The sequence below is a fragment of the Antrostomus carolinensis genome, unplaced genomic scaffold, assembly GCF_000700745.2.
Source record: "Antrostomus carolinensis isolate BGI_N321 unplaced genomic scaffold, ASM70074v2 scaffold12000, whole genome shotgun sequence".
NCBI classification, from domain to species: domain Eukaryota; kingdom Metazoa; phylum Chordata; class Aves; order Caprimulgiformes; family Caprimulgidae; genus Antrostomus; species Antrostomus carolinensis.
The window spans coordinates 1-16,009 of NW_010287762.1; the positions used below are offsets into that span (position 1 = coordinate 1).

At 42.7% G+C, this 16,009-nt stretch overlaps 1 protein-coding gene across 1 annotated transcript; it reads left to right on the forward strand.

Annotated features, from left to right (window-relative positions):
* Positions 1-4,435: 4,435 nt before the first annotated feature.
* Positions 4,436-7,193, forward strand: CLDND1 (claudin domain containing 1). Its single transcript, XM_010164102.2, is given in 5 exon segments — positions 4,436-4,649; positions 4,652-4,717; positions 6,044-6,151; positions 6,539-6,676; positions 6,786-7,193. Coding segments are annotated over 5 exon segments (747 nt in total). The 3' UTR covers positions 7,007-7,193.
* The last annotated feature ends 8,816 nt before the right edge of the window (positions 7,194-16,009 follow it).

Consider the following 16,009-nt stretch of genomic DNA (forward strand, 5'->3'; position numbering starts at 1 on the left):
ACGGGGCGAGAGCCCTCGGTGCGGGCACGTAGCCCGGGGCTGCCGGCGCTCGCTGCCCGTCTGCTGGGTGGATGGATTGACCCTGGTGGGGCCCGGCGCTGCTGGCCTGAGGGCTCTCGCTCTCATTTCCACCCCCCTTATTTTGAATATTATTTTTTTTTTCTCTTAAATAATTTCAAAATGAAACGATGACCTCAAACTATTCGGTTCGCTTTCCACTTCTAGATCACTTTTTTTGTGAACTGGTGGTGTGGGAGAAGCTGAATGAATGGATGGGTTGGAGCGGATGGGAAGTTTGCATTTCGTGCTCTCCACTTACCACCAGACACCAACAACGCTGTGTCTCTGAAGTGACCTGGAAGCATTGGAGCTGTGTGTCCTGAGGGACCCTGGGAACCTCTGAAGGTAAAAAAGTCTTTGGTAGTATTCTTTCCTAACCCTCCGTAGCCCTGTGTATTAAAAAGAGGATCCTATTCAGTAGCTTTGCCAGCCCTCTCCCCACATCTGCACCTTCTTTTAGGCCTTCTGCCTGTTCTGCTTCCCAAAGAGCAGTCAGTTTGCAAGTGTGTTTTCCCAGAAAATGCCAGCAAATGCAGCCTTCCTCTTTTGTGTTGTTAAGTAAAAGGAGTTTCTTAAATATGGTGGCCTGCTTTTGGCTGAAGGGAGTGATCACTGTAATGAGATAAAAAATAGATGTATTTTCTTGTTGCTTTCTGCCATGGTACAGTAACTTCTTAAAATGCTTATCCCTTCTCTAGTCTTAGAGTTAATTTTTTTTTTTTGCTGGGGTACTTGCTTTTGTGCTCTTCTGTGGGGTTTTTTTCAACTCTACTGACTTGCCCTTTTTTTTTTCCCCTTCTATGGAGTGCATGTTTCTAGTCATTCATTTGAATGTTGCTGCTAGTTTGGCCTTTGCCTTCTCTTTTATGAGCTGGTGCTTTGAAACCTTTATGTGTCTCACTTCTTTCAAAAGTCAGTATAATTACAATATCCTGTGAAGCACTTTTGCTTGACTGCATGTTTACTACTGCCTTATTTTGTCATATATTCATTGTATTGCTTAGTTTCAGCCATAACCTGTTTGAAATGGCTTCTACTGTTAGAATAACATGTGCTGGCAGTGCCACGTGAACAAACCTTTTGTTAAAAACAAGGAAGGTTCTTGCTGACAGCCTATAAAGGCAGAGTATTTCTATTTGTTATCAATCTTTATGTCTTTATAATTAACATAATCTTTGGTAGTAGTAATGTTATTTTTGGTAAGTTTATTCTAAGGCATCACCTATGTAATTGTTCTGCATAGAACCTTTTGCAGAGTGTGGCATAATCTCATAAGGTGGCAGTGTCTTTCTTCATGGTCTGCTCTGGTAACTATTCCTGACTATGCTCGCTACTTCCATTGAACTCTGCTTGGGGCTGGAAGGATGGTTCTCCCTTCAAAAGAGCAAAGGACACCTCGTTAAAGTGGGGGTGTGTCTACTGTAAATGATGATGCATTGGATATACTCAGTGAATGAGCAGAGTAGTCAAGTCTACTACGCTGTGGCAGGAAGAACTTCTAGTTCAAAGTTTTGCCTAAAGTGTTATAGAGTTCCTCATCTCTTCTGTAAGTAGTTGAAGCATTAGGCAGAAGCATTGGGGGACCTTTGTTATAAGGAACTGGGGGTGTGCTCTTACCTTGGCACTGACTTGTCCATACTGAAAATCCATGTGTGTTCTTTCTGGGACAAAGGCCACACAAAGCCACCCGCTAGATTTTGGGGACTGTAGCTGCTTTCCACCCATCTCTGGAGCTGTGCATTACAAGGATTGAATGTCAGTAGACAGCCATGTCCCTTTTACCAAGTGGGTAGTGAACACTGGGCGGTGCTTTAATTTACTGTTTGATGTTTAACCCTTCGTTTTGCTTGTGAACTGCTCTTGGTTGCCAGCTGACATCAACTCTGCCAAGTCCACTCTATGCCAGTGCACAGAAGGCTGTCCAGAAGCGTGTGGTTGCGTTTTAATGATGCTCTGGTAGGGATATTTCCAGGACCAGTCTTCTGCACCTGGCAGCAGGGACGTTGTATCTGAAAGTAAGATTTTTGAGCCAGTTGTTTTCTTTCTGTATGGTAGGTACAAAGTTGATAGGACTTTGTTATCATAAGCATTTATATTGAAAGGCAGCGGCAGCAAACCAATGGCCCGATAATGTCCTGCATGTTCTTTTTCATGAGACACTACTCTAAGAATGGAGCTTGTGAATTCTTGTGATTTCTCCTTCCAGAGAGAGCCTTTTTTTAAAGAGAGGAGTCTGTTGCAGAGGGTTCCTCTTGCAGTGAATGTGACTGCAATATAGTGGAAAATCCAGACCAGCCTGCTCACCAGCTTGTTCTGCTGCTTGCCCTGAGAGTGAGTTCCCAGAGGATCTGCTCAGCTCTGAACTCAGCTGGGCAGGAACCTTGGAGATGCCACTTGCCCTGTTTGCTTCGTGAGGAGTTTGTGAGGTGAGGGGATCCCTCGGTGAACTTGGTGGGGATGAACAGCGAGGTCAGCCTTACACAGCAACTTGCTCTCTCCCTGTTCTGCTCATCCAGTGTCCTGTGTACCTTGAGCTAGATGCTGAGATATCAAAGGAGATTGGAAGTACATAACCAAGAATTAAACATTGCACAGAGTGTTTGCTTTCAAGTCTGGACTTGATTCTCTGTCTTCTAGATAAGTAGGCCCAGATACAATGCTTTCTCCTTTTCAATATTTGTCCTAAGCTGTTCACAGCTTGTGGATTATTGTTGAAGTGCAGTTGTGGTATACAAACTTTGCAGTATTTTAAATGGGTGCTGCTTGTCAGTTCACAAAAAATCAGTTCTGTTGTTGCTTGTTGCTAAGGATGCAGTTAAATGAGGCGTACTCTCTGTAATATCCCTCCTTGAAAAGGGAAATGAGACACAGGGGTTGATGTGGGTACACATCATCTCTCCTCCCCAAGCCTGTTTGCCAGTTTCAACCAAATAGAGGAGCAGATAGGAGGGAAAAGAAATAATGACACTGTTAGCAGGAAGTACTGGTGCCTTTGAAATTCCCTGCTTTAATTTCCACTTTGCTTCGTAGTTCAGAATTTCTTATTGGCAGGTCTGACTTTAGGGCTCATGTTTTTCCCTGTGAATGTTGTGTTTTAAGGCATTTTCTGTTTCCAGTTGCGGTTCTTTGAGTTGCAAAGAAACTAGACCAAAATATTTTGATCAAAGTGTGTGGGAGAAGGGAGGTAGAACAAGCAATAGACAAGAGCTGATTAGATAGTAGCTGGTGCCAGGAGGGTAGCTCTAGCTGCTGAGTTAACTTGAATTGATTTTTTTTGTTTGTTTGTTTTGGCAAGTGCATCCAGCCTGATTGATCATAATCCATAAATTCAATCGAGCACAGAAAACACACGAGCACAACAGGCATCTGAGAGTCCTCTGATGTATTGCACTATCAGCAAAACATTCCATGTATTAGCAATCAATTACTCATTAGAGTCCCAGTGTTGGCATAAGCATGTGTGGTATCTGTATTTTCTCATGCCTCCTTTGACCCTGAATTTACCCCATTTGTGAGCACGACCCTGCAAAGGAGTACAGAGGTGACCCCTAATACAGGGAGCCGGGGCAACGTCCTCATGCCAGCACATGAAAGCCTGACATGAGGATGTTTCCAAAAGTTTTGGAAGCTTTTGTCATCTTGTTCCCATGGAAAAGGGCACCTGTCCACATTGTTTTAGTACTTCAGAAACACCACTGTATGTATTGTGCCATTATTGCAGCATTTATCATCATTTCCAAATTTGGCTTCCAGTGCTTCCTTTGAGCTCTGTCTGCAGTGCCTAGATACATTTCTCTGCTTCCCTAAAGGCATTCTGGCACCTTGGCATGGCTGCCCTTTGTCAACGGTCTGGAAGAGTTTTTTTGGCATGCTTGGGGTTCTTATCTTTGCTGTAAAACATAAACACAGGCTGTGAAAGCTGTATGGGATGGCAGGTTAAAAATAACTGCTCCCCTTGGTAATCCCTTAAGGAAAGGTAAGTCTTCTGGCCGGGCGCTGTGGATGGGTTCTCTGCAGTTCCCTACAGCTGGGATCACAAATGGCAGTGAGCTGTGCCACCTGCTTTGGGGACAGAGTTGCTGTTGCTCTGTCAGTTGTTGCTCTGTCTCAGAGAGAGCAGCCAGCGCAGGGTGGCTGGAGGAGGGTGATATCCCTGCCTTGAACTTGCAGATCCAGCGGATGCTGACTAGTACTGTAGACTTGCTCAGTGTTCATTTGATTCCAGCCTGTTGGAAAAGGAAGACATGCATATCCTGAGGGGACATTGCGTAAGAGGAATGATGTCACAAGTTTGACACTGCTGAGATAACTTTGGGTTTACTGTCAGAGGAGTTACTCACTTGGCCTTCTCTTTCCTTACAGCAGCACGGGCGCAATGATGGATAACCGCTTTGCTACAGCGCTAGTAATTGCTTGTGTTCTCAGCCTCATCTCCACCATCTATATGGCAGCTTCCATCGGCACCGACTTTTGGTACGAATACCACACCCTGTCCCCAGCTGAGAATGTCAGTGAAGCTGGTAGGACCATCTGGGATGAGTTTGTCAGTGAAGATGCGGATGAGAAGACCTACACAGATGCGCTCTTCAAAAAAAAGTTGGATTGTGGCGGAGGTGTATCACTGTACCCAAAAACTCTCACTGGTACAGCCCACCAGGTATCTCTGGAGCAACTAACACTTCCCTAGCTTGCCTGGGGTGGTACGTGCTAGCTTCTTCAGAACATGTTCCTGCTACTTTGTTCCTCCAGAAGGCTGATTTCTAGCTTATGTGTTTTTTTTAAATAAAGACAGTCTAAATTTTTAAAGAAGCGGAAGGCAAAATGATTTGACACTTCCCTAGCTTGCCTGGGGTGGTACATGCTAGCTTCTTCAGAACATATTCCTGTCACTTTGTTCCTCCAGAAGGCTGATTTCTAGTTTACATGTTGGTTTTTTTTTAAATAAAGACAGTTTAAATTTTTAAAGAAGCGGAAGGCAAAATGATCTGTGGTTGTCAGTGCTACAGACTCTGGATTTGACACATGATACTTGATTTAAATTTAGTATAACTTTGCTCTGTTTTGTTATCTGCTGTCCAACTGGGGATATGGTTGTAGTTGCTCTGTCACTCACTGTCTTTTTAGGAGAGGTCCTGGGATCCAGCAATGGAATAAAGATACTACTTTATTAAGGGGGCACCCACTCCTTTTAGGTAGTCATTCATTTTGCTCTCCTGTCACAAATGTCCCACTGTTGCATCAGCACATTTTGGACTCCTTCTACCATAGTGCTAGATATAGAATGAAATATTTCTATTCTTTTTCACAATGGTTAGGGGCTAAAAAAGTGTGGTGAGCAATCATTTTAATTGCTTCAAAGTAGATTTCGGACACATAATGTGTGTACAAAGCCCTTAATTTTGAACACCCTTAAAAAAATGTACTTTCAAACAATTTTTCTGGAGGAAAAAAGAAAATGACATGTAATACCTTCCCCCCCCCCCCCCCCAGTGAAAATACTTGATTTGGAAGATATTTAAACCAGCTCTGCTCAAAGCAGAATGTGTGTAAAGAAGCAAATATTTTCTGTTCTTTAGTCCTTTCCATCCCATTTTTGAATGAAGTGTTTAGTACATTTCTATATGCTGCACATGGAGATAAGCACAGCTTAATTAAGGGACTCGTGAGTACAAGAATATGTAACTACATAATTGAGCATCATATGCCACACTTCTTTACTAATCTGTCAAGCATGTCACAGTTCTCTCTGGATAACCCAAGTAAGCTTGAAGGTTTTGCATGTTGGAATGCTGCCCCTCATTGTAGTAACTGTTATGCTGACTACCTTGTGATAAGGCATCCTACAGATCTGTTTTGGGAAGTGATATTTTTCTCTCAAATGGAACTTTTGAGGAGCTTCCCAGCTCAAATGATTGGGAAAAGAAGGATTGAAAGGTGGGTGCGGGGAGACACCTAATGGTAATTTTTTCCTTTTTTTCCCTAGAAACTGATATGACTACAAACTGCATCAGTTTTTCCCTCTCTGATCAGTTTATGGAAAAGTACATAGAGCCTGGAAATCACAACAGTGGCACAGATTTGAATCGGACTTGTAAGTGTCTGTCACTTCTGGCAGGTAAACAAGTAGGATAAAAAAAAAGAAAGAAGACATTTCTCAAATACAGTCACTAGTGAGGAAAGCATCTTGTCTTGCTCTGCATTTATTTTTTACAGTAACACTCTCAGTAGGTCAAAGTTTGAAAGGAAAACTTAGATGCTTTAGCAAGGGTTTTGCCCATGAATGCAGTACAGGAGTTTGGGCGTTAACAAATGAAGGTCTTTCTATTTCAGAGGAACCTTTGGTCCTTTTTAGCTGTGAATGTGGAATATCTGATGAAACAGAAGCAGCATGGGTAGAGGGGAATGTAAGATGGTGGGAGAAGATCAGTTTCTAGCACATGTTCAGCACAACACACTTGTGTGTTTCTTTCACGTGCAGATCTCTGGCGATTGCAGTTTCTCCTGCCCTTTGTCAGCCTCGGCCTCATGTGCTTTGGGGCTCTGATTGGGCTCTGTGCTTGTGCCTGTCGCAGCCTTTACCCGGCCATTGCCACTGGCGTCCTCCATTTCCTAGCAGGTAGGTTTCCTGCCATCCTCGACTTACCCTTCCTCCTCCAAGAAGCTCCTAGTGACAGCCAGAGCACTTCAGCGGTGAGCTCATTGTGCTTTGCTGCTTCCTTCCCCAGGGCTCTGTACGCTGGGCCTGGTTGGCTGCTATGTAGCTGGGATTGAGCTGCTCCATAAGAAGCTGCCCCTGCCTGATGATGTGAGGGGTGAATTCGGCTGGTCCTTCTGCCTCGCCTGTGTCTCAGCACCTCTGCAGTTTATGGCAGCTGCTCTTTTCATCTGGGCAGCTCGCACCAACAGAAAAGAATTCACTCTCTTGAAAGCGTACCGTGTAGCATAAGTGCTGCTACCGAAGTACTGGATTTCTGTGTTTTAGCCTCTTCTCCCCCCAACCCTTACTACTTCTTTCTTTTAGTCAGAATTTTACCTTGTACTGCATGCTTCTTGCCAGTTGAAACAATTTAGCCTGTAGGCCCTGAAGACAAAGACCTCTGGGCTAAATGACCAAACTCTGACAGAAGTCTGCAGAATTTGAACAAGTTTTTAAATTGTTTTGTTTTGGTTTTTTTTTAAGAATTAGTAGTATTGTTTTTTTAAGCTTCATTTGGTTGTTGACTATCCCCTTGATTAGGTGTACATGCCCCTTCCTAATTTTATTACCCTGTCAGCCTGGAGGACATAGGAGTGGCATTGTGGGGTGGAAGAGAGAGGAAAGGAAGGTAGGCAAGAATGGGAACCTCCGTGCACAAATACTAAATAACCAGGAGCTCTCTGCTCTGTCACCCACGCAGGCAGCAACTGCAGAGACCACCCAAGAGACATGGGGGAACTTGGAAACCCCTGTTATGGAAATAATGTGGCTAAGTCAGTCCTGTAGCTTAGCTTTGGGTCTCTTACTCTCACTAGTTTGTTACTTTTTGTGGCTTCTGCCAAAATTGATGCAGGCAGAGCAGCGGTCCGTGGGAGTGCCTGCACAGCACACCATCCTCAGCACAGACTCTGCCGAGGAGCGGGTAAATTGTCCCACGTGGAGCTTTGTGCTGCTCTAGCTACACTGCTTCCAGCACCCAGGCTAGTTTGGTATCTGCACTACAAACCATTGTGCACTCTGATCTTAACTGGTGGTGCTTTTGCTTGCTGTGAAATAAGGTTTTCCTCTCTCTTGTGTTGAAAATGACCCTTCACAAGTTTTTTGGTTTTAGTTTGGTTTCGTGTATGTGTGTATATGTACATATATAAACTTAACTTTTTTTTAAAGCTCACCTCTTTGTCCTATATAGCACACAACAGGGTTTTTTTAAAAGGTGCTGCTCTTTTCCCATCTTGCCCCAAACCTATTGTTTAAATGAATAATAATAATAAAAAAAAAAAGCTCAGAAATTTTCAGCATTGTATGAATCTGATGGGAGGGTGGGGGAATGGTCTGGACTGAATTTTACTTGGGGAAAGAAAATCCAATGTCTAGATCTTTCTGTTTTCTGGGAAATGTCACCAGAAACAAAGATATTTGTTTAGATTTTTTTTTTAAATTAAATTCTTGAGCTCCTGCTAACTTCAGATTTTTTCCTGCTTATCATTGCGGGGTGCAACACCCCATAATTAGTTCACAACTTCTAGACATATTTCTTCTAAATCACTACAACTCCAGCCAGACTTGGGTGGCATGTCTATCTAGAAAACAATATTCCATGACTAAATTGTTTAATCCTGAGCACTTAACTTCCCTTGTTTCCTTACTACATGCTTAATAGAAGAAATTTGTCTTAAAAGAAGTAAATCCTGACAAAGTAAATCCGTGATGGCAAGGATTCTGTGAGATGTTGTTGAGAATGATACAGAAATATGCATTTTTATCTCATGGCTGGTTTTTGGGTCAGCAAACAGCCCTAGTCACTAGTTCCCTGATGATCAGGGATATCTGCTAGTATAATTTATTTTTTTTAATCACATGTGTGACTGGTCATCCTACTTCTCCTTTTATTAACATCATTGGAGTCTTTACAAAACAAAATGATGATGAAAACCAGGACCACTGGAAGAGCAGCGGTGGGTCATTCAAGGTAATCCTCTTTCTCCTGCTGTTGAGTAATTTTTCACCTTTCCTCCTCAAGCAACTGCTTTCCCTGTCTACAATGTCTGGACCAATTCTAACCCCGTGAGAGGGGATACAAGTATCTAAGAGTAAATGAAAATCTGTGCTGCTGATATGTACTGACACGGTGCTTTTTCAGAGTCAGTAGTTATCTCGGACTTAGGCATATAAGGCCTAACTGCTCAGCTTGTCTGGTTCCTCATTTGTCAGGCATGCTAGCCTCAGCTCGGGTCAAAGGACTGGAAGGTGCTGTTCTGCACTTTGAGAGGAAATGCTGCTGGTTATTTTATCTAGTACAGTTTGGGGTTTTTTGGGTTTTTTTCAGGAGCCGTCAGAATATTCAATGATTTGAATCTGAGCAATGGGAATCCTGTGCCCTTGCTCTCTTCTTTTGCATCAGCACCTGTTTTCTGAAGTGCAAATCTCAGGTTTTTAAACATTTTCTTGCTTCCAGAAGAAGGATTGTTATGGAGAGAAAAGGGAATGTTAGAGATGCTGTCAGTCCTTTCTTGATCATTTTCAGTATCAGCAAAAATAAGATTGCCTGGTTTTGTCTGTGTCTCAGATTAATGCTGCTGGTTTTCTCTGCCTTGAAATGAAGAAAACAGGCTTTAATTAATCTCCAGCATTTGGACCATTTAACTAAAATGAGGGTCATCTTTTAGGATTTGGGGTTTTGGGGGGTTTTTTTGCCTTCACTCTTGTGAATATTGCTTCATGAGAGTGGATTTTGGTGAGAAGCAGATTTCATACAGAAAGAGGACTAACCCTTTCCGTTGTCTGGGGTGATGGATCTGCAGGTAGCTATCTTGCTTTGTAACTGCGTGCTTTGCTCAAGGTGTAAAGGGAGCAAGAAGAGTTCTTGGACTGCTGGCTGAGATCCACTAAATGGTGTTGGAAGAGGACAGAAAAACAGACTAGACACTGAGGATGGAGTAATTCTATAAAGAGAGATGATTAAGCGCACTAACAGATACTGAGACAGATCTTGACCCAGAGTGTGTGGTCAGGCCCTTCACACCAGCAGATCTTCATGCCATGTTCAGAGATTGGTTGCATTCAAGAGAAGCTTGAGGCCTGTGTATGTTTGTGGTTACATACATATACACAAACACACACAACCTTGCTCAAAAAAGTGAAGAGCGCTCCAACTCTGGAAGAAAGTGGTGAGATCAAAGGGTGGTTTGTGTTCCTCAGTATTTTGTGGTCTGACTGTGGGAGATGCAGGACTAGCAGAAAGCTGCACAGAGCAATGAAGTGTTTGGTCTCAGCCTCTTCTTATTTTTTCTGCAAAGTGACATTTTCCCTGTCCTCTCCCCCTGCTCCAAATAGCTCTGAGAAGGGACGAGTCAATGAAGCTGCGAAGAGAGGGTTTTATTGTTGTGGCTGTAAAGACAACTCCTACTGGTATAAGAAGAGAGATCACTGAAAACTGAAAAATCGTCACTCCCATTCCCTTACTTCCAATAATAAAGCAGTAGTACAGAAAAAACACAAACATTTCCCTTGTTGTATGAAGGAGACAGTTTACCACTTATGAAGGGAATAATCAAACACAAACATTTCCCTTGTTGTATGGAGACAGTTTACCACTTATGAAGGGAATAATACGTTGTGGGTGCAAGTTACGGCAGAGTCTTGGATGACCCAAGAGGCCCTTCTAATCTGCTGTCATGCTAGGAACTATGTACAGTAGTCTAGTTTTCCTTCTGGATTGTGTGCCGGTCCTTTCCTCATGGAAGGTCTGTTGCAGTCGTTTTGCTACAGTGATCATGAATGCCTCATCTAAAATGCTCTAAAGTGTGTTTTGAGAAAGGTGTTTTGGGTTTTAACTTTTTTTCTGTCCTTTGTCATTTCTGATGACAAAGAACATAGAGTATTTTGCCACCAAGTTATGTACCAGCTCGCAGCCTGTCACAGAATCACAGAATGTTGTGGGTTGGAGGGACCCTCTTGCAGTGCTGTTGTAGTTCTGTGATTCAGGGCAATGACTTCTGAAAAGCTCTTTCCTGCTCACGAGCATTGTGTGTACTGAGCTAGCACCTGCTATTCAAGGAGAAAATCTGAAATGTCAGCAGCTTGTCATCATTCTATCTCAGGCTGATTGTCCACCTCTATCTGTGTGTATTTCCTGTTTGAGTAGATTGTGTATCTCGACAGACATAACATCTTGAAGCTGCTTTTCTTTTCTTTTATTTTCTTTTTTCTTTTCTATTTTTTTCCATTTCCTCAGGAATAGCTAGAGTTTTGTGCTGTAGAGCTTCTTTGTAACCTGGTTTCTAATAGGAAAAGATCAAAAGTTTGCATGTTTACTACTAACTCTTCTGTTGCTGTGGAATATTCTTCTTACCCTGTATTTTTAAACTACAGCTTTTAAAGCTACAGGATGTAAGGTGAAGCCTTTGTTCAGGTTAGGGTTCAGATACAAGACAGTTGAAGAATGGCTACTCTGTCACTGGAAGACTGGAGAGGTATCTGGATATGGCAGTAACAGCAAAATTACATTTAAAACTCATCTCTCTGCCTGCTGATACATGCCAAACCTTCATACAAACCCGTGACTACTGAAAAAAAACTGATAATAATGTATTCCACTCCTCTCTTTCCTTCTAAAATTGCTACTTTAAAAAACCTCTCTGCCTGCTGATAGATGCCAAACCTTCATACAAACCCATGACTACTGAAAAAAAACTGATAACAATAATGTATTCCACTCCTCTCTTTCCTCTTTCCTTCTAAAATTGCTACTTTAAAAAATAACCGTGGGGACAGTGTTTTATTTATTGATCAGGTTAGAGCAGAGAGTGTCAAAAGTCTCTGTGCTTCCTGCTTTCAGTGCACAGACAAGGGTGAAGGAGATGGTAATTGATTTTTACAAAGGATCCAAGCATCTCTCTAGCTTTGGGTTTTCTGAGGTGAAGATTGAACGTTTTCAAGAAAACAAGAACTTTTTGTTTAACCAAATTATTTATTGCTTAATCAAAACTGTCCTTAAAAAAAAAAGTTTATGAGTTTTTTAATAGCTGCCTTTTTTCCTGCTTTCTCAAGTCTTTCGTCTGCATCTTTTAAAGTGTTTCTTAGATTAGATGGTTTTAGAATATGTTTTTTAGCTTGATGTTTGCAAAGGTGATGATCTCCTGGTGTATTTTGTATCACTATCTGAGAAGAGTAAATCCTTACCTATGTAACTTTTAAATTGACCTACCCATTACATCTGTGATGTAGGCTAGTTCTCAGTATCAGACATGAGTGTTTTTAAAATTTGGAGTACCTATTAGGAATAATATTGATCCAAACATGCTTAATAGCCTTTCAAAAAGTAATTCATGAGGGAGTGTTTCCAGAGCACTTTGTTAGCAAGGGTTCCTCCTGTCCCATGTTATGACCTACCATGTGTCTGAGCCTTTGCAATCAGTCCTTTTTTCCATTCAGCTTCCACAGCTGAATGCATTTGAGTATATTTTGCTGCACATTAACTTGATTGAACAGTGGTTGAGGACCATTCTCTGTTGTAACTTCATCTTTTATCATCCTCATGATAAAAGGGTACATTACAATGCCTCTCTTGTTAGAAAGATGGAAAAGCCCTGTGAAGAAGCAGCACGTGGGCTCTTCATGGAAGAACCATCTTCCATTAGACTCTGCCTGGAGGAACCAAGGCACACCCTACCTGATGGAGGGACTGTAGCTCTTTGCCAGTGCTTCATCATGTTTCCAAGAGCCTCATCCAACCTGTCCTTGACTTCTAGGGAGGGGGCAGCCACAGCTTCTCTGGGCAACCTATTCCAGTGTCTGACCACCCTCACAGGAAAGAATGCATTCTTAATATCTAATCTAAACCTACCCTCTTCCAGTTTAAAGCCATTTCCCCTTGTTCTGTCACTGCCTACCCTTGTAAAAAGTCCCTCCCCAGCTGTCCTGTAGGCCCCTTCAGGTACTGGAAGGCTGCTATAAGGCCTCCACCTTAAGGAATCCACCAGTTAATCACCAAACTGATGTGTGTTTTGGGGTGTTATCTGGATGAGACCTGGAGTGTGCTGGCTGGCAGTGAAGAGCAGGGGCTGTTTTTCTGTGATGTCTCAGCTCTGCCAGAGCCTTTCTGCCTACTGGCAACAGTGGTAGCAGATGCTGGAGAACCGGTTCCACAGCTTCTCCCCATCCTTGCTGGGGCTGAGCCCTGCACTGCACCGTGCTCCCTTACCGCTGCTGATTCCCTAATTTAAACAAACCAGTGTGGGTGTTTTTGCGATCCCTGGAACTTTGCTGAAGTCATTTCTCTAACCCTCATTAAATTGCTTTGGTTGAGAAAGGGGTGGGGTTTGTCTTCAGCAGAAATAACCTCTGCTTTCTCAGGTGCTTTCTGGGGCTGTTGCAGTAGTTTTTTTGCAAACAAATCCCTTTTGTCTTGCACTCAAATGACCCATTTAACTAGCTGGGTTTGATTTGCATTTTGATGTTTACTTCCACACAGAAGAACCACAGCAGCAGTATAAAACCACAGCGCTAGAACCACTTGGGTTCTGTAAAGCTCTTAAGAGTTTTGGAAAGTGATTAACCATCCACAAATGATCATCAATGGTGTCAGTAGTGGGATGCTGCTGGTGGAGTTGCCCATGCCTCCCAGTGCTGAACTGGGAGGTGAGGCAGGAGGAGCTGGTGAGCAGGGCACAGGATGCAGTGGGAAATGAGCAGTCCCTGAGAGCAGGTCACAGGTTCTGGAGCAGCTTCACTGTTCCTCTTGAGCTACTGCAGACCTGCCCAGGAACAGCACTTGGACAACTTCATCAACTGCATGATCAGAGTGATCTCCTCCATGGGTCTGGGGTTGCGGTGGAGGCTGTACCAACTGGGGCTCTCCTCCAGCGGGAGCACAAGGAAGCATGTAGCGTTATGGGGAGAGGAAGTCAAACCTGTTCTGGAGCAGACAGGTGTGGTTTACCTCCAGCCACCTTTGTGAGCTGACAGGAGTGTCACCATCAGGAGACAGATTTGTTATTCCCCTTCTGTGTCTCCTCGCTTTCTTCTCCCACCTCCTGCGCTGATTCTCCCCTCTCTGTTCTCTCTCTTTCATAGAATCTTTTACCATAAGAAATAAACGAGCTGCTCACTTCAGAGGCAGTTGGGCTGTACTCAGAGGACCTTAAGTCTGTCCACATCCCTGTTACACACCCAGTTGGGTGCGTCTGGAAGCCTAAACCTGACTAATTGGAAATGCTAGGCACAGGAAGGTTTGTTAGGGCATGTAGCTATGGCCCTGAACGCCTGTAAAGCACTGGCACCCTTTTTAACGTGGGCTGGATGCTGTTGGCTCTGCTCTGCCAGGCACTCAGATTATGGTTTAAATTCTCTGTATCCATTGTTTACAAAATGAGAAATAAGACCTTAATTTGCAGTAAAAGATTTACATAGTACAGCGTGGGCTACAGCAGCTCTTGTTCCTGCCAGCCGTCTGCTTCTGTTACGCTCCCTATCCTGGGTCATCTTCACCCCAGGAGATGCCAGTAGGGAGCTAACAGCTTCTTGATATTTGGGTATTGTTTGTGTTCAACAAGCTGGCAAGGAGACAGGGATCAGCTGATGGAACAGTAGAGAAAACCCCTGTGGTGCCATCATGCACAAAACAAAGATTCTGGTCTATAGGTAAAGACAGCTGTTGGCAAATTTTTCCCCCTGTGTTTCAGGGGCTGTATCAGTTATTCAGCTCAGGTTTTTTCTTTATTGCCAGTAAATGTTAGATTAACTGCTAGAGTTTCTAAAAATTATGGCATTGAGCTTTGTCTTCTCACTGAAAAGGAAGATTTTCAACAAAGATGTCACTAATTTCAAGCTCACCAATGCAAGGAAGAAACCTGAGAGTTACTTGAAGCAGTGAGAAATAAGTGAGACAACGAAAGTCACCGATAATGAAGATTCAGGAAGATGAACTTCAAGCAAAGGTAATGTTTTCTGTCGGTTTCTTATTCTGGGATGTAATAACTTGGGAGATGCATAAAACATGCAGGAAATAATTGTTCACTTGAAAATGTTCAGCCTTAGCTGATGTTGTGTGTTGAAGTTGTAGATAGTTGGGGGTATCCTCAGAGAAGTGAACAGCACCTCTAGAGGGTTTAGAAACCATAACCTATAAGATAGGGAGCAGTGGAGTCATTATGTAGAAGGAAGGACTCTTTAGGTGGGGCAAGTAATGTTTTTTACAAAAGGAATTGATACAGACAATGGCTAGTAGTTCTCCACATCCGCTGGTGACAAGACAACCAGCTTGGTTTGTAGTAAAGGAAAACTAAAGTGATGGACAGAAAAAAATCTTGGTCTAGGCATGCTTCATTCTGAGCTAGATGATTATTTGTCCCCTCCAGCCCTACACTGTTGTATTCCTTGTCCAAGCCATCTTTTGGAAAAATTCCAGCTAGGGGTTCACCTGCTGAGTGTTACCAAGAGATACCATTTCTGTGGGGCTTTCTTGGCTTATTCTGTCACAGAATTTATGAAATACATGGACTGAAAAAAATAATTGAGCATAGGTCCTCAAATTAATATTGCAAAATTAAGTGAAGATCTAACTACTTATTTTACCTGAAATGCTGTCTCAGGATGTGTTCCAAAAAAGTCACTTACACAGACTTTCGTAGAACTTTTGTTTATTTGTTTGAGGTGTATTTAGTTTGGGGCTTACTTAATCTAATTTCTAAGTGAGACAAGCCTGAGGAAAGTATTATGTCTATGTACTTATAAAGGGGAAGGAAGGACAATAATCATAACTTTAGAATTTATTGGCCAGTTTAAGCCAGAGTTGCTGTCATACTGATTCTTAGAGGTTTCTTTGTAAAGAGACCTCAGAGAGGACAGGGACTCTGTTAGTGCCTCCACTGAAGGAAGCATCACCATCTGAGTGCTTACTAAACAGAATAGTTCTTTGTCTAGATTACAGGTCATGGTCACTTTAAATTTTTTATTATTTTTTTAAAAATCATTGATGTCACTGTTATACAATGAATGACAGGTATTATGTAGTGGGACTTGTTTAGGTGATTTTGCAAGGGATGAATAAAATACGCTGCGACTTGCTCCTCCTGGTTTTAGAACAAACAAAAGACTAGAGACAGCCTTGAAGTCCTGCAGACACTTGAGTGATGGAGATCTGGTCTGTAAAATTCACAGTCATTATATCTATAACTGTTTTCAACCTTGGTGCAGCATTTTAAGGAAGTCAGTCACTTAGTGCAATGAAGAATCACCTGCTGATTCACTCTT